At 36.2% G+C, this 26,315-nt stretch overlaps 2 protein-coding genes, 1 long non-coding RNA gene and 1 pseudogene across 5 annotated transcripts; all 4 read left to right on the plus strand.

Moving 5' to 3' along the window:
* Position 1: 1 nt before the first annotated feature.
* Positions 2-2,838, plus strand: LOC132158287 (neuronal cell adhesion molecule-like). 2 transcript variants are annotated; one of them, XM_059567637.1, is made up of 8 exons: positions 2-17; positions 295-406; positions 1,252-1,298; positions 1,444-1,602; positions 1,691-1,822; positions 1,924-2,154; positions 2,262-2,506; positions 2,614-2,838. In XM_059567637.1, exons 3-8 carry the CDS (start codon positions 1,265-1,267, stop codon positions 2,746-2,748), a joined length of 936 nt encoding a protein of 311 aa, XP_059423620.1. In that variant the 5' UTR covers positions 2-17; positions 295-406; positions 1,252-1,264; the 3' UTR covers positions 2,749-2,838. The 2 variants fall into 2 exon arrangements, with proteins under 2 accessions (XP_059423620.1, XP_059423619.1); XM_059567636.1 differs by lacking the exon at positions 2-17 and having other exon boundaries at positions 257-406.
* A 2,006-nt stretch (positions 2,839-4,844) lies between these two features.
* Positions 4,845-13,991, plus strand: LOC132158285 (ubiquitin carboxyl-terminal hydrolase 5-like; annotated as a pseudogene).
* A 35-nt stretch (positions 13,992-14,026) lies between these two features.
* Positions 14,027-14,740, plus strand: LOC132158290 (uncharacterized). Its single transcript, XR_009437679.1, has 2 exons — positions 14,027-14,111; positions 14,229-14,740. It is a non-coding gene; the product is annotated as an uncharacterized LOC132158290 (long non-coding RNA).
* A 3,038-nt stretch (positions 14,741-17,778) lies between these two features.
* Positions 17,779-24,450, plus strand: LOC132158286 (titin-like). Of its 2 annotated transcripts, none has more exons than XM_059567635.1 (11): positions 17,779-17,797; positions 19,259-19,370; positions 20,264-20,310; positions 20,455-20,613; positions 20,702-20,833; positions 20,932-21,162; positions 21,270-21,514; positions 21,622-21,727; positions 22,158-22,333; positions 22,403-22,470; positions 24,079-24,450. In XM_059567635.1, the coding sequence occupies exons 3-11, from the start codon at positions 20,277-20,279 to the stop codon at positions 24,182-24,184; spliced, it is 1,257 nt and encodes a 418-aa protein (XP_059423618.1). In that variant the 5' UTR covers positions 17,779-17,797; positions 19,259-19,370; positions 20,264-20,276; the 3' UTR covers positions 24,185-24,450. The 2 variants fall into 2 exon arrangements, with proteins under 2 accessions (XP_059423618.1, XP_059423617.1); XM_059567634.1 differs by lacking the exon at positions 17,779-17,797 and adding an exon at positions 18,839-18,972.
* Positions 24,451-26,315: the final 1,865 nt, after the last annotated feature.

Consider the following 26,315-nt stretch of genomic DNA (forward strand, 5'->3'; position numbering starts at 1 on the left):
ACTGCTGATAAGATTTGGTGAGTGAATTTGTTTAGTGGCCAAAGTCCTGTGGGTTTTATAAATGTGTATTAATGTGCAAATGCTGACATCGATTAATTATTTTTATTAATTTATTTGTATTATTCGTTATTGTGACCCTATTTATAAACTTAATTCTCAAATCTAACTCTATTTGATGGATTTCCCAGAGTGAAGTGCATGTGAGAGGCGTTTTCTGCCCTACATTGGTTGTTTCACTCCAAACAACAGTTTTTGCTTTCTTCCGCTCTCAGCTCATTTCAGTTTCTTGTGCAGGTTCAGGTTTTTGTGTTGACTGGTTTCCCGCACACGATAGTTTTTACCAGTTGGACTAAATACGCAGAACTTGCCTCAAACTTTATCAACAAACATAAAACAGCATCCAAACGTGAGTATGAAAAGAAGAGCGTTCAGCTGTGAAAATGACTAACTTGCATAAGCGATTGTTTCTTAAATAAACGCACAGAAAATCGAGATAGAAATATGAGTACCAGCAGAATGATTGATTTTTGCTGCTCGAGGTACTCTAACAACCAAAAGAAGAAGTTCTTTAATGATCAATCTGAAGGCATGATACTCATGTTTTATATTTTCGTTAACTTTATTGCCTTCTAAATATTAAATATGTGGGCTAATAATTTATCTATTGACTGACTTGCATTTTCTTTTTCAAATTTACAATTGAGTTAGTAAGTAACAATTTTTTTATTATTAGCATATAATCACATGATTTTTGCTTAATAAAATAGAAAAAATATGTAATATTGTTGCATATTGAAATAGAAATGTTCATTTACACAACAAATACTAAGGGAAACATTCGTATATTACCTATAGGCCTACATTATAAATTACAGTAAACATTTTCATTGTTTTTTAAGAATCTGTAGCCTGAATTCTGGAGGCATTCTATATTTTGCTTGTAGTTTGTTTATCTTAAAAGTAATTTACATTTTTCATTTATTTCAGATTATTCGAATTCAATCAGTTGAAATGATGAATATTTCTAGACCAAACGAAACGAATGAAAACGAAACAAAATTACTTAAGCGAGTTGCGTTTGTGGCTCATAGTCACATGTTTTTTCCTGTTTGTTCTTTTTCTTTGTAAAAGCATGAGCCTCTTATTAAGTACAAAAATTAATTTGTTAGGGTTTTCTCACCGAAAATAAATCTTAACTCCAGGCTTTTTATTTAAAAAGAAACTAATTTTCATGGACTATATTTTTTTTAGAAAAAGGAGCAGAATGGCAATTTTCAAGATCCTCTTTTTACTTCTTGGTAAGCATAAATTCATAAAGTGCATTGTATTATTCTAAGCTGTAATATACATTTTATTTGAAGCAGTCTATGATTACTTCACCTGTACAGCTTTCTTCGTCTTGCTGTGTTTAACCCTCCTTCTCTCCATCCTTCTCTTCATCAGCGCTGTGTATATGGTGTGGGAAATGTGATGTGTTTTATAAGCGAGTTGGGGATGATGTTTCCATGAAGTGTGGAGTGAATTCAAACAGTGATATGGATTGGACATTTAACGGCGAGCTCATCTTAAGCATTAATGGAAAACGTGGGACTAAACGGAAGGGTATCAGTTCTTCTCCTTTCAATCCAAAAATGATTTGAACGTGAAATTGTGTGAGTAGTCACACTGTAAATGATTTTTATTTTTAAAGGTACTTCCCATATTGCGGATAAAGCAAATCCATATGGGGACACTTTGAAGGTTCCTAAACTGGAGACAAGAGACTCTGGAGACTATTTCTGCAAGCAGTCAGGGAAACAACACAAAGTGCATGTTGTGTCAGGTGAGGGACGAAAGTAGTGCTCGTCATTTTTTTTATGTTTGCATTTATTTATTTTTATAATCATGGTATATTTTTCATATTTTCTCCCATTTCTCGTTCAGTCTTTGTTAAACCAGGCCCAGTGCTGGTGAAATCTAGTGATGCAGAGCTGCACTGTCACATTGCAGGAGACCCAAATATTAAAGTACAGTGGCTGAGATCCCCTAGTGATGAAGAATATAAAGAAAAAAATCAAGTAATTCAACTGAAGCCTGTGACTTCAAAAGAGGAAGGCCTGTGGACGTGTAAAGTCAATGATGACTTGAAGCTCAGTGTAACATTGACTGTTGTTGGTTAGTGTCCCTCAGTAGTTGTTCATCAGAATGAGTGTTTTTTTATTAGTACTATAATGCTTCACACATTTCATGCTGTCAGTGACATTTGTCTGGGTCTCCAACAGATCTCCAGAGCACAGCTGTTAATGCCTCTACTGGGGACGACATAGAGCTGCCCTGTTCTCTTCCTCAGAGTGTATCTCAGCATGTTGTGGGTGGGGGATGGAAGGCTGACCACCTCAAAGAAGTCACTTTCCCAACCCTGACGAACACAGCAAACGCAGGCTTACACTGGGATAGCAAGGATTCATCAAGGGTCAACTTTACTACTGGGCAGCTCAGCACCAACTTTGATGTCACTTTGAAAAATGTGAATACTTTACACTGTTTTTAATAATCTAAAGAATGATTTTCCTGTTTAATAATATATATATATATTTTTAATGTTGACAGTAATTTCCCCTCATATTCTCTTAGGTGCAGAAGAGTGATGAAGGGTTGTTTGTGTGTACAGTGGAGTTTGAGGGTGGAGCGTTTCTAAGAGCTGAGATGAATTTGATGGTTGTCGAAAAAAAACTTTCAGGTAAAACAAAACAACTCTGCACAGCCTAACAAAATCAGTCTCGGGATGCACACTTTTGATCAGAACCATATCATTTATAGGCAGATGTTAGAGATTAGTCAGTACTGTATATATACATATTGATATTGGACATTTTATATTTGCTGCCTTTAAAAGAATTTTAAAGATTTTATCTGCATTCTGATTCTGATTTTGAGATATTGAGCTTCAAATATTTTCCATTCCATAAAGCAAAAGTGATATGGGGAACAACACATGAAAATGACAACAGACCCTAAATGTATTCTAAATGCACAATATCAAAATCCTCTCAAATTTGTAAACATTGTGACAAATGTGATGCTATTTAATTAATTTAGGTGATGAATCACAGCATTCTAAATTGCACTCACAGTTGCAGACAATTAAAATGGATTAAAAAAGGAAACCAAACTGGTCCAGAAATCTTCTAGTGCAGTCAGTCATTAAATGGAAAGCGGTGATAAGAGGAAAATTCAGCAGGGGATTGTGAGAAAAGGTGGAAATGTTTTGGCAACAGCACGCAAAAGAAAATTGCAGCATACAAAGAAAGCAAGCCACTAGTTCCTTTTTTTTAGGCTTATAAAACCCATTTTTATATTAAATGACTGTTTTAATGTGGTCAGCAGCTGAGTTCTTGTCAAATAGGTGGAGGCCTTTCATATAATCCTCAGTCTGAAGTCGCTAAGCTAGTAGAGGAGATACTGGGAATGCCCAGTTCTTCCATTTGTGGCATTGCAGATGCTTTAGAACCTGCACTACTCAAACTGAAGGAGTTAAAGCGATGGTAAGAAGGAAATTATACATTTAATGTATTAGCCTTTTTTGTAACTTTACATTAGTTACTTTAATTTATGGACATGGAAAAAAAATACACATCTGATTCAATAAACATGTTTGCACTCTTTAATATTTTCTGCATGTGAATATAGTGTGGATGATGCTGGAGCCAGTCCATCTGTCGCATCTTCTCCTGTATCATCTCAGGACATCTCCCTGTGTCCTCAAGATAAGCCTTGTCCCTCACAAGACACAGGATTTGCAGAAAGTGTAGCCCCTGAGGACGACATTGAATCTCTTGGAAAAAAAAAAGCTTTATTTGCAAATAAAGTTGCTGGAAAATCTAAATGAATATTATGCACTAAAACTGAAAAAGATTAAGAACAGTCAATGATTGTCAGTGTTGTGGAGTAACTATTTACATGTAACGGAATTATGTAATTGAATTACGTATTTGGGTTTAAGCATATGCTTTTTTTTAAGATTAACTATTAGATGCCTGAGTTTCCTGTCATAGCTATGCAAAGATTTGATTTCATTCAACAATATCATATCTATTAAAACATTTCTGGTCATGGTTTTAAATCTCAGAATGATGTCAAAATAAAAAAGTACTAAAGTCTGTTTTTGTGAAAAATAAATTACAAAAAATATTATAATCCTATTTTAAATGATGTAGAATTCTGAAAGTCTGATAGTAATAGTTGTTGAGTACAACTGTTAGGTTGAGCCTGCCTAATAAAATTAAAATGATTATCAGTTGAAAACATTCATTAGAAATGTAGAAAACTAATCAAAAAGTAATCAAATGTAATCAGTTACATTAAAGTAGTGAAATAGCTACATGTTACATTTTAAATAGGGTAACTTTAAATGTGTTAGCTATAACATTTCCAAAGTCCCCTTCCGGACACTGATGATTGTACATGTTTTTGCAAATAAAATGGTGTGATGACAAATTTGTGTTACTTGTCTACAAGTTTTGCTTACCCAAAATGTAAGTTAGCAATGCAGTCTCTCATTGACTCTCTCCCTGAAACACTCTGTAAAGTTTGCTCAGTGGTAGTGAAAAATGCACTCATTGAAGTAAATTGGTGTCTTGTCTACAGTTCAGTCAAGTACAGTACCTGTTATAATTAAGATGCTGTTCTCCCTGTGGTCTTCTTTAAGAGCTGTAAGGATGAAAGAACCTGAGATACTTTGATCTCCTGAGAAACAGACAATACAAACATACACAGGCATCTTTCTTTCTTTCTTTCTTTCTTTCTTTCCTTCTTTCTTACTTTCTTTCTTTCTTTCTTACTTTCTTTCTTTCAGTTGGTTGAAGTGTGAGGTCTGTGACCTACAGGAAAACCTGTGGATGAATCTGACAGACGGAAAGATTTTTTGTGGGCGGAGATATTTTGATGGCTCAGGGGGGAATAACCATGCCCTCCTGTACTACCAGCAGAGTGGATACCCATTGGCTGTCAAACTCGGCACAATAACACCTGACGGAGCAGGTGGAATTGTCACACAAAATCGAATTAAATCATGCTGACATTGAATATTTTCTGATAACTAGGGCTATATTCATGATTACCCTGTTTGATGTATTCGTCTCTGCAGATGTCTATTCATATGACGAAGATGATATGGTTTTAGACCCTAAGCTTCCAGAACACCTTTCTCACTTTGGCATTGATATGATGACTATGGAAAAGGTACGGTCATCTGAAAAACCTCTTCTTTAACTGCTGAAGATGCTGTTTTTTTAGTCTTTCTCTCTCTTTGTTAGACGGAGAGAACCATGACTGAGCTGGAGATCGCAGTGAACCAGCGTGTGGGAGAGTGGGAGGTGATTCAGGAGTCAGGTACCACTCTGAGGCCCCTGTGGGGCCCGGGGCTCACCGGGATGAAGAACCTGGGAAACAGCTGCTACCTCAACTCCGTCATGCAAGTGCTCTTCACCATCCCAGACTTCCAGACCAAGTCAGTGCCTCTCACAATCTTTGTCAGCCTTTGTGTGGGTCTAGAGTTTTTTGTTATGATGATTTAGCAATATTTCAGCCATGGATATAAAAACATATCTATAATAACTATAGATCAGAGATGTTTTTTTTTTTTATAAATTATTCAGAATTAAATTAGTCTAAAGGGAAAATGTTAGACAAGATTTCTGCTTCAAATAAATGCTTTTTTTTTTTTGGTTTTGCTTTTTATTTATTGAAGGGAATTAATAAAAAATAAATATTAACCAGAACATAAGAATAAATGTTTCTTGAGCACCAAATCAGCATATTAGAATAATTTCTGAACAATCACGTGACACTGACTTGAGCAATGGCTGCTGAACATTCAAATTAGTTGTAATATGTCATAATATTATTATGTCGGTTCACAAAGACGTTTGTGGGTGCACGACATTATACGGGGAAGAAAACTGTATGGTGCTTACAACAATTTAGTCCAGGAGCTCCGGTTGGATGATGCACGGTTTGTGGCATATTTTAGACTACACAAAAGTCAGTTTGAAGACCTGCTACAAATCATTGCACCATCGATTGCAAAAACGCAGACAAAATTCAGGGAGACCATCAGCACGGAGGAACGTCTCTGCATTTGTTTAAGGTGATCGCCTGACTTTTTTTTTATCCCTCTTTTAACAGGTGGTACTAGCTACATAACGTTCGTTACTTAGTAAAATGTGAAATGCTAGGTTTACATGAAATGACATTAAATATATACTTATGTATACTTATATAAGGATGTGTGTATGTATGTATGTGTGTGTGTGTGTGTGTGCACATATATATATATATATATATATATATATATATATATATATATATATATATGTGTGTATGTGAGTATATGTATATATGCTGTGCGTCTTGTAGTCTCTGTAAATGATAGAATGTTCTAGTTGACAAATAAGATGGATAAATATTAACGTAAGACCATGTTTATAATAGTTTTAAATAAAATCTCTCATCTGTTTTAAAGGTATTTGGCAACAGGCGATTCTTTCCGGTCTATTGCCTTTGGCTTCAGGGTAGGTTCCAGTACCGTGGCTGGAATAGTGAGCCAGGTGTGTGAGGCAATCTGGAACTGTCTACTGTCTGATTGCATGCCTGTGCCTGATGCAGCAGAGTGGAGAGGGATAGCTGCTGAGTTCCAACATCTTTTGGCTTTCTCCAACTGCCTTGGAGCAATGGATGGGAAGCATGTAGTCATCGAAGCCCCTCCATCCAGCGGGTCCCTATACTACAACTACAAAGGGACATTTTCAATAGTTCTCCTTGCAGTTGTTGATGCCAGGTATCGCTTCAGGCTTGTAGACATCGGCGCTTATGGTAGAAACAGTGATGGAGGAACACTGGCTGCCTCTGCCTTTGGATCTGCCCTACGCCAGAGCAGCCTGAGGATACCTGAAGACTCTCCCCTCCCTGGAGCAGAGCATCTTGGAGCCATGCCATATGTATTCCTCGCAGATGAAGCATTCCCACTGTGCCGTAACATCCTCCGCCCTTACCCTGGACACAACACTGGAGAAAGGAAAGTTTTTAATTTTCGTCTTTCCCATGCTCGAAGAATGGTGGAGTGTACATTTGGCATACTTGCAGCACAATGGAGAGTATATCGCAGGGTACTGGGAGTGTCTCCGGAGGTGGCTGAGAAGATTGTGAAGGCCACCTGTATTCTTCACAATTTCTTGAGGAGAGATGTGCTCACAGCTCCTGCTCTAACTTTGACCACAGAGCCATCTTTAGGAATGCAGGATGCACCCCGGCTTGGCACCAATAATGCCAGCAGATATGCTGTAGCTGTGAGGGAAAGGTTTGTGGAGTACTTCATGTCTCCAGTTGGTCAAGTTCCCTGGCAAGACCGCTACTGATGAAGCATACAGCTCTTTAAAGAGCTACCCAAAATATCTACTTTTAACAAACTCAATTCTATAGCTATTAAAAACAAAACACACTTTACACAATGTATTGTTGTTGTATTGCAGACTGTTTCAAGTATCAGTTTTTTTAGTATCTGTATGTTTATGTATTTATGTTTATGTATGTTACTTACAAAATACTCCCTTCCCATGTTGCTAATTTGTGCATACATGGAGTCTACCTTTGCATTCTTTGCCACCATCCCATTCTACAATTGATGTCATTGCAATAAATCAGTATTTACCTCAAAATGGTTCATATAATTATTACAACAAATTAAGCAGCAGTATCTGTGGCATGGGCAATGCTTTTAGATGTTTACAAAACCTCTTCCATAACTTAAAGAACAAAATGAAACACATAACAGATTTTTAGTAATTTTAATAAGTTTATTACCATTGTGCTTTTACTGAAAACAAAAATTTAATATTTGTAAATTATTATTATAGTTAATAGTAATGCTATAGCCATAACACTATGGACAACTGATAATCTAAGACGTTTCCCCAAATTCCAAGTCAAAGAACAGTGTTTGCATTCTCAGCCTCGCCATAGCCTGCTTGCGAGGCTCAAGCCTTCTTAATGCTGGTGCAAAACTAAGCAGAAAGTGCTCATGCTCATCTACAGCTTGCTGTATAGACTGCAGCACTTGTTGTTGGTACGGGGTGAGACCTGGGGCTACCTCCCTCCTTTTTCCCCTTGATGCTGGAGAAGGATTTGGCTGAGGTCGAACTGGAGTAGATTCCTGTGTTGGTGGTGGTGGTGCTGGCTGGTGTCCACCAGGGCCTAGTGGATCGCTGACCACTGAGTCACCCACTGGGGGGGGGGGGGGCTGGGGGGGAGAGAAGACAACACACCAATAAATACACTACCAGTCAAACGATTATGGACAGTAATGTTTTTTTTAACAAAGTCTGTTCTGTTCACTATTTATTTGATCCAAATTACAGCAAAAACAGTACATTTTTGAAATATTTTTACTACTTAAAAAAGATGTTTTCTTATTTGAATATATTTTAAAATGTAATTTATCCCTGTAATCAAAGCTAAATTTTCAGAACCATTTACTCCAGTCTTCACTGTCACATGATCCTTCAGAAATTATCCTAATATTCTGATTTGCTCTTCACAAAACATTTTATTATAATTATTATTATTGTCATCAACATTTAAAACAGTACATTTTTTTTATTCTTTGTATATATTTATTTATATATATATTTTTTATTATTCTTTGAATAGAAAGATCCAAAGATCAGCATTTATCTGAAATAAAAATCTTTTGTAACATCATAAACTATATCATGCAAAAGCTTGGAGTCTATATATACACATATAGGTATATATATTATTAATTATATTATATTATTTTTGGGGGAATTATATTTGGGGGATTATAGAAATTGTATTTTAGCAAGGATGTTTTAAATTGATCGAAAGTGATGATAAAGACAGTTATAATGTTACAAAAGATTTCTATTTCAGATAAATGCTGTTCTTCAGGATTCTACTAATTCTACTTTTTACATAATAATAATAATAACTGGTTTTTGAGCAGCAAATCAGCATATTATTATATTACAATAGGCTTACACTAGTACATGTCATAGACTACATAGCTTGTTACCTCACTCTCTTCTCCTGCACTTTCACACATTACATTTAAAATGCTTTCTGGTGTTTCAAAATTTGTAGATGTCGGCCTATCCTGAACATGGGGATCCAGGAACGACATGACCCCCATAAACTTCCATTGCCGTTTAAAGCCTCCCTCAGAACCACTTCTCCTGTCTTTCTCATTTCTCCTTTCGCGCTTGTACTTATCTCTCAAGTACTTCCATTTCCGACGGCAAGCATCGCCTAAAAGGTTACAGTTGTTGACGGCTGCTGTTACCAGCTGGTTACAGTATTGATAACTATTGCTGAGCGAACATTAATGCTAGCTAATAGCTAGGTGATAATTTTAACGACAAGTAGTAGATGATAACCTTACCTGAATAACCAAGGATCCGTCCAATCTGTGCCCACACAGCCTCTTTGTGATGTATGTTATGATAGAGTTGTGTACTCATATCAAACAGCTCCTTGTGCTCCGAAACAAGGACGATTAGTTTATCAACCGGCACAGTCTCCATTTTTTCTTGTTGTTATGGAAACGACAGGTCTCGCTACTCGCTTGTCATTGGTCAGCTGTCAAAAAGGCGCTTGACGTAGGGCGTTCTTTTCAGAAAAGTTAAACTTTTTTCAACTTAAAAAGACGCTCTGAGCTGCAGAAAAAGACGCCGGCGGTGGCGTCTAAAAAGGCGCTCAGGACTTTTTTGAAAAAACGGTTTACTCCATAGGGTTATAATGTAGAACAGACGCTGGCAGTTTGAAAAAAGACGTTAAGTGTGAACATAGCCTAAGTGAGCATAAGAGACTTTCAATAACATTAAAAATCAAATTTGTTTGAATAGTGTTGTACGTGTGTATGGATGTTTTGTGTATTTTTATGTTTATAAAGAACTATTGCTGCTGAAATAAATTCTCTAAATGCATCATTTCCTCCCTCTCTCTCTCATTGATACTCAGATACGTTTCCAACATTGAAAAGATCTTTAATGAGGCGCCCAGTGACCCTACCCAGGATTTTAAGACTCAAGTGTGAGTACCTGTCCCAGAAACTCTAGTACACTTTAGTCTAAAAGAGATTGTTCACCCCTGAAATGTTGCTCTCTTCAGTAGCTTTCAAATCACACTTCCATGTATTGCAAGTTTGGACAGTCATTTTGGTTAAATAATACATGGGTCATTTCTAATCACTGGTGTCAAATACATCTTGATGCCCTGTTTAAATATACAAAAATGATGGTTTGTTTCTCACAAAACCCTTGCATGACTTATGAAAACCTGGAATATATAGAGTAGTACAAGCTTTATGAAACACTTTTCAGTGTTCATGAACAGTGTCATGTTTCACAGAAGAAAGAGTCTCATACCGGTTTAAAACAACATGAGAGTGACAAAATGAAGACAGTTTTTTTCATTTCAGGCTGAACTTTTTAGTCCTCATGTAACTACAGGGGCTTCAATAATATCATATATCCAGCAGGGGTCACCATACATCAATTCTCCCGGTTACCTGAAAGAAACCTGATTATCTGCTTTGATTTGAATCATAGAGCTCAAACACTATAATGATTTTATAAAGTAACCAAAATTTTCATTTCGACTCTTTGAAACCAGAGCAAAGCTGGGTTATGGCCTTCTTTCTGGAGAGTACTGTAAGCCGGCCCCTGACCCCGGGGATGACCCCAGTACCTCCACTGAACCCAGGGTTTGTACTCACACACTGGGTCTTATACATGACATTTGTGTTTAAATCATTCATTAATAGATTTTGTACAGAATGTGACATTTTTTTGCAAGAAAATCCAGAAATGCATTCTGCTTGTTCAGGAAAAGCCATTTATAAATATGACTTTCTTTGTACAGGGAGACCAGGTTGGCATAGCACCTCGCATGTTCAAAGCTCTGGTGGGACGAGGCCACCCTGAGTTCTCTACCAATCGGCAACAGGATGCGCAGGAGTTTCTTCTTCACTTTATAAATATGGTGGAGGTAATGATGATGATTTTGATGCTGTCTCTGTTTTACACTACTTACTTTTGCCTTCACACATTTTAAATTTTATTTATGTTGCCCAGAGGAACTGTCGTTCAGGCATGAATCCCTCAGAAGCTTTCCGCTTCCTAGTGGAGGAGAAGATCGTATGCCAGCAGTCACAAAAGGCCAAATATACCCAGCGAGTGGACTACATGGTCCAGCCGCCTGTTCCCATGGACCAGGCAACTAATATGGGTTAGACACTCATAGCATGCTTCTGTGTATCCAATCCGTTTTATCCTTCTTCTCATTTATCATATTCTCTTTCTGTTTGTCAGAGGAGCTACAAGAAGCAGAGCAGAGAGGAGGCGGAGTCATCTGGAGCCCCTCCCCCTGCCGCACCACGTGCTCAGATCCCATTTGCTGTCTGTTTGGCTGCTCTTAGCGAACCGGAAACTCTCACAGATTTCTGGAGCTCTGCAGTACAAGCCAAAACCACTGCCACAAAGTAATAATAATATTCATTTAATTCTTAGTTAGTCTTTGGTTTCCTTCTGTGTGTAATAGTGTCTTTATATCTCTTTGTCTCTTAGGATCACTCGCTTTGCTTCATTTCCTGACCATCTTGTCATCCAAATTAAGAAATTCACCTTTGGCCTGGATTGGGTTCCTAAAAAACTAGGTGAATTAAATATTTTTGGCTGTTTGAGAATGTGGTGTTCCTTTTGCACAGATAATTACATCCTTTTAAACTGATTTGTTAATGGGTTGACAGCCCTTGTCTGAATATTAACATACTCTTGGAATGATTTCAAAAGATGTGAGCATTGACGTTCCTGACACACTGGATCTGAGCTCGCTCCGTGCTATGGGACAGCAGCCAGGGGAGGAGCTTCTGCCAGAGGTGGCTCCACCTCCTCTCATGACCCCTGATGTGGAGGTTAAAGGTATCCTGGGTTCCCACGGCAACGAGGAGGACGACTCCCTCTACTCCCCACTGCTGTGTCAGTCTGTCTTTTCTCCTCTTTCCCACTGCATCTGTCTGTCACTTAAGCTCGTCTTTCATTCTTTCTTTTTCCTTTGCTTTCTTCTTTGTTTACAGTGTCTATTTAAATTGTATTAATCAATTTTAAAATCTTTGTTTGCTCGCTATATAAATATGTCATACAGCCTTAGTTAGTCTTAATATTTAGTTTTCAGTTGAATGTTATTTATTTTGGATTTAAAGGAATAGTTGACCTAAAAATGATCAGATGAAGAAGGGAAGAAGGGAAATTCAGCTTTACAACACTTGCTCACCGGTGGATCCTCTGCAGTGAATGGGTGCCGTCAGAGTGACAGTTCAAACATCTGATAAAAACATCACAATAATCCACACAACTCCAGTCTATCAATTAACATTTTATGGCGTGAAAAGCTGCATGTTTGTAAGAAAAAAGACCTTCATTAAGGCATTAATTTAATTTTAAAACAAATAGATTTCCATAATCCATAATGAAGGTTTTTTCCAGTGAAAAATCATTTGCCAGCATAGTTTGTTAGAACTGTTTTTAACCGTTTTCACTTTTAAATGGTGCTTGTCTTGTGGATATTTCTCTCCTGATTCAAATGAGATTACTTTTCACTGAAGAAAATGTCTTAACTTTTCACTTTATAAGATGGTAATTGATGGACTGAAGTCACGTTGTGGATTATTGTAGTGTTTTTATCAACTGTTTGAACTCATTTACTGCAGAGGATCCATCGGTGGGCAAGTGATGTAAAGCTCAACTTCTCCAAATCAGTTCTGATGAAGAAATAAAATCCTCTTCATCCTGGGTGAACTGAGAGTGAGAATTTTCAGAAAATGTAAATTTTTGTGTTAACTCTTCCTTTAAGGATGGTTTTAATTTTTAGTTATTAATTTTCATTATTCATTCAGTGTAATAATTACTAGAAATGTTGGTATCAAAACATGTCTGTACAGCACTCTGTCTCTCTGTATGTCTCTCAGCTCCAGTGTTGGATGACTCCACAGTGTCTCAGCTGTGTGAGATGGGTTTTCCTCTGGAGGCCTGCAGGAAGGCCGTGTACTACACAGGCAACACTGGCATCGATGCTGCTATGAACTGGGTGATGGGACACATGGAAGACCCTGGTAAATTCACTCTTCAATGAGTGTCAGCTGTGAAGAGGAATTAAAGTAGAATGCAGATTTCCAGTAATATTCTCTCTGTGAACTTCTGCAGATTTCTCGGCACCTTTAGTGTATCCTGGATCAAGTTCTGCTCCTGGCACCACTCCCACAGAGAGTCTACCTGAGGAGCATCTAGCAACTATTATTTCTATGGGATTCAGCCGAGACCATGCCACTCGCGCTCTCAGAGCTACGGTGAGACACGGCAACTGTCTCTCTCAACCCACGGGATACAAAATGTTTTATTGATCCATAGACCTGATACTAAAAGTGTATTCTCTCTCAATCTGCATGTAACCCAGCTGCTACATTGAATACATTTACATTACCTCAGTATAAAAAAAATGCAACATTTATTTTAAAATTGTGACCAAGAAGTGGCATCACTGAGATTTTCTGGTTAAAGTATTAAAGTCACACAAATCATGGTCCTGAATTGTTGTACAAAAAAACTTTGTAAAATAAAGAGTGAAACATGTTATGGTTGATGATCTGTATGTTACAACTGCTTTGTGCTTTCTTTCACGGGCCGTTTTGTTAATTGATGACTTCTTTAAGAGGTTAAAATCCTATCTGTCAATTTCTGTATTTGTAGAATAATGTTCTGGAGCGAGCCGTGGACTGGATCTTCTCTCATCTGGATGATCTGGAGTCCATGGATGTGTCTGAGGGTGGACGCTCAGAAGGAGGAAGTGAAGCCAGTCGGGAACCTCCTCCAGGACCGCGTGTCCGTGACGGACCAGGAAGTATGTGTTTCTGTGGTATTTATTAAATGGTGATTTTTGTAAACTGAATCATAAATATTTTGCTCTCTTCCCATCTTTCCCATTCTTTTTGCGTTCATCAGTCACATGGGAACGAGCACAATGTGTGGTCATTATGTCTGCCACATCAAGAAGGACCAACAGTGAGTGAAGTTCTCTATCCATGTCTCTCTCTATCATTAGTCATATGCAGCTCTTGTACAGCAATATAAATTTTTCTCAGTATTAATGTATTCATTGTCTCACTTTGCTTCTTTCAGGTGGGTAATCTTTAATGATCAGAAAGTTTGTGCCTCTGAGAAACCACCTAAGGACCTTGGCTACCTGTACTTTTACAGAAGAGTGGTTGAATAGAGTAAACTAGAATAGCATTTCCCTCACACACACACACACACACACACACACACACTCCTCTGTATCTGATCTACTGAAACAGTAGGGCCAGACTCCTGCTTCTAAACTGACACACCATTTCAAAGCACTTCTCAGTCAAATATATTCACTACCAAGAGAACTGTAATGAAGACAGAAGGGGAAAAAATGAGATGTAAAATGTGAAGATTAGTGTTCTTACTCAAAACGCCTTGTTGTACAACGCCTTACCACACACACACACACACACACACACTCTCTAGTCTCTTTTGTGCCTCCCCCTGATTGGATAGTGGCTATTGTGACATCATCGCTTTTAGAGCTAAGCTCCTCCTTCCTTTGTTTCAGAATGTTCTTGCAAATGTTTAATGGCAAGTAAATGTCACTAAATCACAAAAAACGGTCAAACGTTATAAATTGGAATTTTAAATGTAAAAAAAATGAATGCAAAAGGTGTTGTGCAGTTTCACTTTTTCCCTTGTTTTGTTCTTTTTGGGGGGGGAGGAAATAATTCCTTTTGTTCTTTTTGCTTTAAAATAATAAAAAAGTGTCTTCGCTGCTTCTGACTCTGTGTATTAATTATGTGTGTGCATTAAGGAACTTTCTGCCTAATGCAGTGTCAGCATTAATAAACATGTTTATTACAGAGAGTAACGTGAATGCACTGGCAATACTGAAAGTGGAAAGAGTATTAATAAATGTAAAAGCATGAAACTCTTCTAGGTGTATAAAGAACACGGATGAGATTTGGTCACTTATGTGGTAAACAGCGTGAGGTTAAAGCGTCATGATGTTTGACTGCTGATAAGATTTGGTGAGTGAATTTGTTTAGTGGCCAAAGTCCTGTGGGTTTTATAAATGTGTATTAATGTGCAAATGCTGACATCGATTAGTTATTTTTATTAATTTATTTGTATTAATCGTTATTGTGACCCTATTTATAAACTTAATTCTCAAATCTAACTCTATTTGATGGATTTCCTGGAGTGAAGTGCACGTGAGAGGCGTTTTCTGCCCTACATTGGTTGTTTCTCTCCAAACAACAGTTTTTGCTTTCTTCCGCTCTCAGCTCATTTCAGTTTCTTGTGCAGGTTCAGGTTTTTGTGTTGACTGGTTTCCCGCACACGATAGTTTTTACCAGTTGGACTAAATACGCAGAACTTGCCTCAAACTTTGTCAACAAACGTAAAACAGCATCCAAACGTGAGTATGAAAAGAAGAGCGTTCAGCTGTGAAAATGACTAACTTGCATAAGCGATTGTTTCTTAAATAAAAACAGAGAAAATCGAGATATGAGTTCCAGCAGAATGATTGATTTTTGTTTCTCGGGGTATTTAACAACCAAAAGAAGATTTTCTTTATTAATCCATCTGAAGCCATGATATCCATGTTTTATTTTTTCGTTATTTTTATTGCCTTCTAAATATTAAATATGTGGGCTATGTTACGTTAACATTTGTGGGGTGACAAATGGAGCTAATGACGAGTAGCTCGCTGGATTTTCTTTAACATTAACAATGTCATAATTTGAATTTTTCTTGACCATCAGTTTTCGTCATGTTCATCAAGGCAAGAAGAAATTTGTAAAACTGCACAGCGATAGTACGTTCCAAGACTTTCTCACTGAAGGTAAGCAGAAATGTATTTAGACAGATAGGACCTATGCTTGAGGCATAGGGATTGTGTGTGTTACTACTTTACAATAAGGTCTCATTTGTTAACATTAATGTGCAAACTAACAATGACTAACTTTAGTATTAGTTAATAAAAGTATAACTGTTCATTTTAGTACATATTGCATTCATGTTAACAGATACAACTTTTGATTTGTATAATGTATAAGGAAATGTTAAGATTAACATTAACTAAGATTATTAAATGCTGTAAAAGTATTGTGCATTCTTAGTCAATGTTAACTAATGAAACCTTATTGTAAAGCACCAGAAGTCAGCTTGTTTATTTTGTCTGTCACATGACATAAATACATGGGTAAGACTTAGGTGCACAGATGTAAGAAATACACACAGCTGTATCAATTGGTGTAGAAAACAATATTAAGTTTAACATTAATTGTATTATTATTCTTTTTTTTTTTTTACATTTGAGGATCCCCACCCACAAACAGTTATGCCTTGGCCATTATTTCTCTCTATCCTAGCCTGAGGGGGACCTGTTTTCAACAAAGGGCTATGTAAGAATCTTTTGTTTAGATGTACTTGTAATGCAATGTAGTTGAACATGAAGTTTTGTGATCCCTTTTTGTGGCATAATTATTATGGTCGACTCATTTGCACATTCATGATGTCTTAGTCCTAAAACAACACACTATCCATTTTGGTGGTAAAGGATGAAAAAGTAACCTTAGAAATCTTGTAATATGCTTCGTCATTATATAAATCAGGACTTTGCTTTGCTGTCCAATGCTGAAACATCAAAAAAGCTTTTTGAGAGGTGAGAGACTGCGTTCAAGCACACGATCTTCAATGAAGCCCAGTCTCTTACTTCAACAGCAGAAATGTCTTCTCAATGCAGCAGGTACACAAGGATCTGAAACTGGTTGGCATGATTTGTGAGGATGTCAAAATGTCATATTTGCTCTGGTTACTTGTTATTGTGAGCACTAATTGTTTGTTTTTTGTTTTCCTAAATTGCCCACCACCCCCTAAACATCTACTCATTCAGATTGGGACAGTGATATCATATGTCCAGCTGCAGTTGCATCTCCTGCAGATCAGTCCAACAGAGGCTGTTGAGAGACTTGTGCATTTCCATAAAGTAAAACTAACAATACTGTTGCAAAGTCATTGTGAATTATTAAATGCAGTAGTTTTCAATCATATGGTCCTTGGGATTCAACCCTTTCCATATTTTTCTAGACACTGGCTTAATGTGTCTAAATGTTCCTTTTGGACTCTAACTGATTCCATGTATTCACTTGCATTACATTGACCTACAGCTCTCGGATGTGCATGTACAACACTGTGTTCTAATGAAGTCAGTCAGTCACATAGCTTGGTTTGGCTGAGGGTGTATCAGCAAATTTAATAAAAAAATAAATAAAAAAATTGGTAGGGGGTGGTGAAGAAATGTATTTAATGACATTACTTTCACTGTAATACACAAAGGGTGATACAGTATATACTGGGGTTTTGGGCACGTATTGGGTTAATTATTTTATTATTTTATTATGCATTTATCATTTCAAATTGTAATTATTATTTTTTTGCTAATTTTATTTAATCTAATTGCTTTGTGCTTTTTTTCAGTCCTGCAACAGTATTGAAGGCCATCTCAGTGGAAGGGAGGGCCACCAGCCATTCCTGCATGAGTGCCTTTGAACTCTTTCAAGTGATATAAGTCTTCAATCTGTCCTACGTGGAAGCCCTGGTGTCAAAAGCCTACAGCTTGAAGTTCTACAGTTCTTTTGATCTACAGTGTTTATATGGATCAGATGATGGTGAATATATTGTACCTTTTGTGTTGGTGTAATTGTTAAATGCGTGTTGAACTTTTTTTTATTTTTTTATTTTATTTTTTTTTAGACCATGCACACAGTTTAGGTCAAAAACAGATAACACTTAATTTCCTTAATCAGGGTTTGTATGAACACTATATTAGTGTGGAAATAAGGCTCTTGATGTTAAGATTATTGACACAACTAGTAGTTTTATCACTAACTTGGTGTAAATGAGGGGTAGGGAAAACACTAATGGTGTTAATGGTGAACACTTAACAGTGTTGTTTTTACTCTATGCAAGTATAAAAATAATTAACACTATTTAAAGTGTTAGTTTAACTCTATTTAGTGTGGACCTATATAAACCCCGAAAAAGAGTTAATTTTCTCTCTGTAAGTTTTACTTTAACACTTTCAAAATTGCTGCATGGTCTACTGAAACAGTAGCACAGACTCCTGCTTCTAAACTGATGCACCCTTTATTAAGTCAAATATTGCCATATTCACTACTAAGAGAACACAGATGTAGTAATGACAGAAGGAAAAAAATGATGTGTAAGATGTGAGGATTAGACGCACACACACACACACACACACACACACTAATGTCCTTCGTGCCTCCCCCTGATTGGATAGTGGCTATTATGACATCATCGCTTTTAGAGCTAAGCTCCTCCTTCCTTCCTTTATGTGTTTCAGAATGTTCCTGCAGATGTTTAATAGCAAGTAAATGTCACTAAATCACAAAAAACAGCTAAATATTATATTTTGGAATATTAAATAAATGAATGCAAAAGGTATCGTGCAGTTTCACCTTTTTCATTAGGCTATGTTTTGTCCTTGTTGGGGGTACGAAATAGTTCCTTTTGTTCTTTTTGCTTTAAAATAATAAAAAAATGTCTCTTTGCTGCTTCTGACTCTGTGTATTAGCTACTTATTGGTGTGTATTAAGGAGTTTTCTGCCAAATGCAGTGTCAGCAATAATAAACATTTTATGTTTATTATAGAAAATAACATGTGAATGCACTGGCAATACTGCAAGTGGAAAAAGTATTGATAAATGTAAAAGCATGAAACTCTTCTAAGTGTATAAAGAACACGGATGAGATTTGGTCATTTATCTGGAAAACAGCGTGAGGTTAAAGCGTCATGATGTTTGACTGCTGATAAGATTTGGTGAGTGAATTTGTTTAGTGGCCAAATTCTGTTGGTTTTATAAATGTGTATTAATGTGCAAATGCTGACATCGATTAGTTATTTTTATTAATTTTATTTTTATTAATTTATTTGTATTATTCGTTATTGTGACCCTATTTATAAACTTAATTCTAAAATCTAACCCTAAGGATTTCCTGGAGTGAAGTGCATGTGAGAGGCGTTTTCTGCCCTACATTGGTTGTTTCTCTCCAAACAACAGTTTTTGCTTTCTTCCGCTCTCAGCTCATTTCAGTTTCTTGTGCAGGTTCAGGTTTTTGTGTTGACTGGTTTCCCGCACACGATAGTTTTTACCAGTTGGACTAAATACGCAGAACTTGCCTCAAACTTTATCAACAAACATAAAACAGCATCCAAACGTGAGTATGAAAAGAAGAGCGTTCAGCTGTGAAAATGACTAACTTGCATAAGCGATTGTTTCTTAAATAAAAACAGAGAAAATCGAGATAGAAATATGAGTACCAGCAGAATGATTGATTTTTGCTTCTCGAGGTATTTAACAACCAAAAGAAGAAGATCTTTAATGATCGACCTAAAGCCATGATACACGTTTTATCTTTTCGTTAACTTTATTGCCTTCTAAATATTAAATAGGCCTATGTATGCTAATCATATATCTATCGATTTTTTATTTATTTAAAATGGCTATTGTTAAGAGTTGGAAGTAAACGACAAATACATATTTTTAGATTATAATACTTTATAATCACATGATATTTGTAGGATTTATGAAAATGTAATGTGTCATCCTTTAATGACTGTAATATGTATATTATTGCATATTCAAATAGAAATGTTCATTTTCACTACAAATAGGGAATCTTGCGTATATATACATTAGAGGTAGCCTACATTAAAGCTTTGATTAAAAATTACAGTTAAACATTTTCATTGTTTTTTAAGAATCTGTAGACTGCAATTTGGAGGTATTCTATATTTTGGTAGTTTTTTTTATCTTAAAAGTCATTTAAATTTTTCATTTATTTCAGATTATTCGAATTCAATCAGTTGAAATGATGAATATTTCTAGACCAAACGAAACGAATGAAAACGAAACAAAATTACTTAAGCGAGTTGCGTTTGTGGCTCATAGTCACATGTTTTTTCCTGTTTGCTCTTTTTTCTTTGTAAAAGCATGAGCCTCTTTTTATGTACAAAAATAAAATTGTTAGGATTTTCTCACCGAAAATAAATCTTAACTCCAGGCTTTTTATTTAAAAAGAAACTAATTTTCATGGACTATATTTTTTAGAAAAAGGAGCAGAATGGCAATTTTCAAGATCCTCTTTTTTCTTCTTGGTAAGTAAAATTCATAAAGTGCATTGTATTATTCTAAGCTGTAATATACATTTTATTTGAAGCAGTCTATGATTACTTCACCTGTACAGCTTTCTTCGTCTTGCTGTGTTTAACCCTCCTTCTCCCCATCCTTCTCTTCATCAGCGCTGTGTATATGGTGTGGGAAATGTGATGTGTTTTATAAGCGAGTTGGGGATGATGTTTCCATGAAGTGTGGAGTGAATTCAAACAGTGATATGGATTGGACATTTAACGGCGAGCTCATCTTAAGCATTAATGGAAAACGTGGGACTAAACGGAAGGGTATCAGTTCTTCTCCTTTCAATCCAAAAATGATTTGAACGTGAAATTGTGTGAGTAGTCACACTGTAAATGATTTTTATTTTTAAAGGTACTTCCCATATTGCGGATAAAGCAAATCCATATGGGGACACTTTGAAGGTTCCTAAACTGGAGACAAGAGACTCTGGAGACTATTTCTGCAAGCAGTCAGGGAAACAACACAAAGTGCATGTTGTGTCAGGTGAGGGACGAAAGTAGTGCTCGTCATTTCTTTATGTTTGTATTTATTTATTTTTATAATTGTGGTGTTTTTCATATTTTCTCACATTTCTCGTTCAGTCTTTGTTAAACCAGGCCCAGTGCTGGTGAAATCTAGTGATGCAGAGCTGCACTGTCACATTGCAGGAGACCCAAATATTAAAGTACAGTGGCTGAGATCCCCTAGTGATGAAGAATATAAAGAAAAAAATCAAGTAATTCAACTGAAGCCTGTGACTTCAAAAGAGGAAGGCCTGTGGACGTGTAAAGTCAATGATGACTTGAAGCTCAGTGTAACATTGACTGTTGTTGGTTAGTGTCCCTCAGTAGTTGTTCATCAGAATGAGTGTTTTTTTATTAGTACTATAATGCTTCACACATTTCATGCTGTCAGTGACATTTGTCTGGGTCTCCAACAGATCTCCAGAGCACAGCTGTTAATGCCTCTACTGGGGACGACATAGAGCTGCCCTGTTCTCTTCCTCAGAGTGTATCTCAGCATGTTGTGGGTGGGGGATGGAAGGCTGACCACCTCAAAGAAGTCACTTTCCCAACCCTGACGAACAGAGCAAACGCAGGCTTACACTGGGATAGCAAGGATTCATCAAGGGTCAACTTTACTACTGGGCAGCTCAGCACCAACTTTGATGTCACTTTGAAAAATGTGAATACTTTACACTGTTTTTAATAATCTAAAGAATGATTTTCCTGTTTAATAATATATATATATATTTTTAATGTTGACAGTAATTTCCCCTCATATTTTCTCAGGTGCAGAAGAGTGATGAAGGGTTGTTTGTGTGTACAGTGGAGTTTGAGGGTGGAGCGTTTCTAAGAGCTGAGATGAATTTGATGGTTGTCGAAAAAAAACTTTCAGGTAAAACAAAACAACTCTGCACAGCCTAACAAGATCAGTCTCAGGATGCACACTTTTTTATCAGAATCATTTATTGGCAGATGTTAGAAATTAGTCAGTACTGTATCTATACATATTGATATTGAGCATTGTGTATTCTCATTTACCTTATATTTACATTACATTTAAATTATGTTAGCTGTCATCTAACTCTCACTTAAAGATAATATTTAAAATAATAAATATATTTTTTCATACTTTACATTAACATATTATATGCCTAAATTGTTATAAGTTAAACTATTTATTAGATCTTTTGTGCCATTTTTAATTTGACAAAATAGACATTTATCAGTTATCAGCCATAACATGAAAACAAGAAATGGTATCTGTCAGAATTTTATTATCACTAAACCCAGATTCAGTCTCTGTTATAATGATTTCTGAACAGTTGGAAAGGGGTCCACTGAAAGGAAAGAGAAACGACCTCCAATTATGGAATCCTTGAGCAAGAAAGTGTATGGTCTAAAGCTGTGGATCTGGATTGCTGTAGGAGCCAGTTCTCTGACTCTGATCGTACTTATCGTCGTGATTGGAGTTGTTCAAAGAAGGAACAAACGGATGAAGGTGAGCGAAAGCAAGCAAGCAAGTGAGAAAGGAAGTGGCTCGTTTAATTGTTGTTGTTTTTTTACATAGAAGAGGGTGAGGAAGCTGAGATCCATGCGGCAGCCTCTTACAGAAAATAACTACTGTCAGTGCAACAGGTACTTCCTCCAATTCCATTCCTCTGTGTAATACAGTGATACTAGTTGCAGTCAGTCTGAAATTTGTACAAAAAAAATCTAAATCTTAAACCAAAATAAGGTATCTAATGTTGTATTTGCATTATATATTCTATTATAATTAATATAGATAAAGATATTTATAAATAAAGATATTTAATTCATAAGTTATGCTATGTCCTTAGTTGAGGACATCAGGACTCAATTTCTTTAAAAAAGTAAAAATACATGAATGAACATGTATAGGCAAAAACAATAGATTTTTTTAAATCACCAATATATTTTTAGTTTTTAAGATTTTTTTTATTAGGTTTTTTTTTTTTTTACCAAACTGTGTATAAAGATGATTATCAACTATGTTATAACTGAAAGATTCAATATACACATTTTTTTTCTGCAAAATGTGTGCTAAATGACCATAAACTGGTTTTCTCATTACATACAGTGTATCTATAAACTAAATCTAATTTGCATATCAATGTATTTTGGGGACAATATGTAATGAAAAAAGAAGTGTAATAATGGGAGTAATAATTGACAAGATTTTCATGATAATATATCATATTTCGGTAACACTTTAGAAGAATGGTCCATTAGTTCATGTTACTTAACTACTTTAGTTAATACGATCTAAGCAAGAACAATCCTTCTACAGCATTTATTAATCTTAGTTGATGTTCATTTCAACATTTACTAATGCATTATTCAAATCAAAAGTCGTTAACATTAGTTAATGCACTGTGAATTAGCATGAACTAACAATGAATAACTGTATTTTCATTAACTTACATTAACAAAGATAGAATAAATACAGTAATAAATGTATTGTTCATTGTTTGTTCGTTAATTAATGAATTATCTAACATTAACTAATGGACCATTATTCTAAAGGGTTACCAATATTTCTTACACTACTGAGTATATAATTCCTTTTCCTATTCATTTGTCTCCCAAAATGCTTAATAAACATGCTTTTAGTCCCGGTGTCCTCATATGAGGACATGCATGAAATCAACGTCCTGTTTCGTAACAGAAAGTTATATTTTGATTTTAAACCATTTCCCTGATATGTTGATTTATCACAATTAAAATATTTGACATTTAAATGATAATTACAAAATATTATCAAATTTCCAATAGAGTGTCACTAAATTAATTTCAGACATTTTTAAAGACCAAGGAGAGGGAGTGGTTATGGTGAAACCATGCTGAAATTTTTCAGTATTGGTCAGTGTTGAATATTGAAATATTTGTGGTTGTTTCCGTATTTTTATGCCTTTGCCTTTTTAATACTGTACATTGGAATGCAGCATTGCATTTTTTGAGTTGTAAGATATGCCATTTATCAGTTTTAGACAGAATACAGGTGTTTGCAACATATTGTACTGTATATTTACTGGTAATGTCAAAATGGATACAGCTTGGGATGTTATATTTACACAGTCCATATTTCTTATGTATTCTGAGGGCACAACTTTTTTTATTTCCTAATTGGTAGTTAACAGTTCACATAAATTGAAGTATAAAGCATAAATGCACTACAGTAACTGCTACTGTTTCACAGAAGTCTTACAGCATTTGTTTTTGTAGAGCTGAGAAAGAAGTGGAGTTTGGAGTGCAAGCGAGGCCACTTCCAGTTCCCAGGCAACACCGCAACCCACGTACACGTACAGCAGGCCCAAAGCATACCAGCTGAGAGGAGCAGAGCGCAAGACAACAACAAAAAAACCTTGCCATGCTGACCTGTGGTTTCAAATGTGCTTCTTGCTTAATGATGTCAAATAAGACATGCACTTATCAAGATTTGTTTTAGAAATGGGCAATGATTATCTAGTGTTTACTGTACATTTAAAACAAAATTTGTCACAGAGTCTATAAAATGTTTTCACAATTGTACTATTTGAATGACAAGAATGTTGAATGTTTTTTTTCTTTTTAAATAAAATGTTTATATTCATTTAACATGCTCCTGCATGTGTGGCTGCTGTGTGTGTGTGGATTTCCCCACATTTTAATGAGCAGAAACTGGTGCAGCTGGAATTGTTGTAGTTCACAGGTGTCCATACGAGCACAGCTGTTCAGAGACATTAAACCAAACAGAAAAAAATGCATGTTTATTTTTTCATGTGCAGCAGTTTGAAAGAATACTATCTTATCAAAAGCTTTAATCAGATTTTGACAATAAAAAATAATTCTTCTTTTACAATGCTCTCACTAGGTTGGTACTCTTAAGGTACAAAAGCTGAAAGGTACATCTTTGTATCTTATTTTACCCTTAAATTTTACATATTAGGACCGTAAATATACATATTTATACTTTAAAAGTACATATTAGTACCTAAACTGTATATATTAAAGGGTTCACACAAAAATGAACACTTTGTGATTAATTACCCTCCCTCTATTATTATTACCCTCATGTCATCCCTAACTTTTAAGACCTTTGTTCATCTTTGGAATACAAATGAAGAAATGAAGATTTTGGTGAAATCCGAGAGCTTTTTTGACACTGCACGGACAGCAACGCAACCAAAACTTTCAAACGGCCCAGAAAGGTAGTAAGGACATTGCTTAAATAGTCCATGTGACATTCAACTGTAAGTGTGAAGCTACAAGAATACTATTTGTGTCCAAGAAATCATCATTTAATCAACAATCAGTCTCAGCATGCGTGTGGTAGTGTTGTCGCTGGTGTTCTAATGTAGAACCCAGATGTGTTTATGCAGTTTAAGGTACAAAAAAAAACCACATTATTTTCAATACAATATACATTATTGTTTCTCCTTTATGCCCGGCCATCTGAAACGCGTAGTTTTACAAAGCTCATCATCTTGAAAAAGCGAGGTGTGCTCTGATTTGCCAGCTATCCAGTGCCTTGTGATTGGCTGAATGCATCAAGCGTGTGACGGAAATGTTACTACCCTTAACATACTATGCCGTCTCCCAGGCCAGCAGCACGATACTTAGCCCAGCTGCTCTGCTCGTGCACATCCCATCATCGGTTCTCTTTTAGCAGTTCAATCAATGTACTGTTAAGGGTAACTGAATATAAACTTAATTAAGTAACTTAAGTAATTTGTGGATTAGTGCGAACTGGAGACGCGGACCGTTTCAAACGATTCAGTTCGATTTGGTGGACTGGTTCGGCCGGTTCACTAAGAAGATCCGGTTAAATGGAAAGATTTGTTCGCGATCCGGACATCACTAAACGAGACAAAACCAGTAAAACCCATTACAAACGAGGCATGTGTTGCATATAGTGGGCACATAATTACTGATTATCTGAATATTTGGGTTGGACTGTTCTGAAATTCAAATCAACTGATTTCTAGTCTTGTCCTCTTTTTGAAAGGCCAAACAAAGAAGTTTCGCTTCACCAGGGCCGTGCACAGACATTTTGGGGTAGTGGCCCAAACCAAAAAAAGGGGCACAAGGAGGGTGGGTGCTCGTAAATAAAAATTATCCAGTTGTCACAAATATACAATTAAAAGAGAAGATAGCACACTCTGTAATAATTTCAGACTTTATTGTAGATGTTTTGATAAGAGTGGGCTCTTCCTCACTCTCAGAGCCTGCTTCTGTCTCATCTTCAATGGAAGTAGGGGAGAGTGGGGTAAGTTGATCCACCCCCTGCATCTTGTCAACTGTACACTTTTACTGTCATGTTACCATGTATTTTGGAACCATGCATCATTTCTGCCAGACTGTGAAAAGGAGAAACACTTGGGGAAATGGAAGGCACCACGGCCATAGCCAGGGTTTGTAAATTAGTGAAGTCTGGGTGGGAATTGTGCTATAATAACCCCACTGATTATATACACTAAACA

The sequence above is a fragment of the Carassius carassius genome, chromosome 15 (genome assembly GCF_963082965.1).
Source record: "Carassius carassius chromosome 15, fCarCar2.1, whole genome shotgun sequence".
NCBI classification, from domain to species: Eukaryota; Metazoa; Chordata; class Actinopteri; order Cypriniformes; family Cyprinidae; genus Carassius; species Carassius carassius.

Bases quoted from the DNA above. Each gene is read 5' to 3' on its own strand.
- LOC132158286 (XM_059567635.1), top strand. From the start codon at position 20,277: ATGGCAATTTTCAAGATCCTCTTTTTTCTTCTTG. The intron at 21,728-22,157 runs GTAAAACAAAAC...ATTTCTGAACAG, and splicing joins TGTCGAAAAAAAACTTTCAG to TTGGAAAGGGGTCCACTGAA. The intron at 22,471-24,078 runs GTACTTCCTCCA...TTGTTTTTGTAG, and splicing joins AACTACTGTCAGTGCAACAG to AGCTGAGAAAGAAGTGGAGT.
- LOC132158287 (XM_059567637.1), top strand. From the start codon at position 1,265: ATGGCAATTTTCAAGATCCTCTTTTTACTTCTTG. The intron at 1,823-1,923 runs GTGAGGGACGAA...TTTCTCGTTCAG, and splicing joins CAAAGTGCATGTTGTGTCAG to TCTTTGTTAAACCAGGCCCA. The intron at 2,155-2,261 runs GTTAGTGTCCCT...GGTCTCCAACAG, and splicing joins TGTAACATTGACTGTTGTTG to ATCTCCAGAGCACAGCTGTT.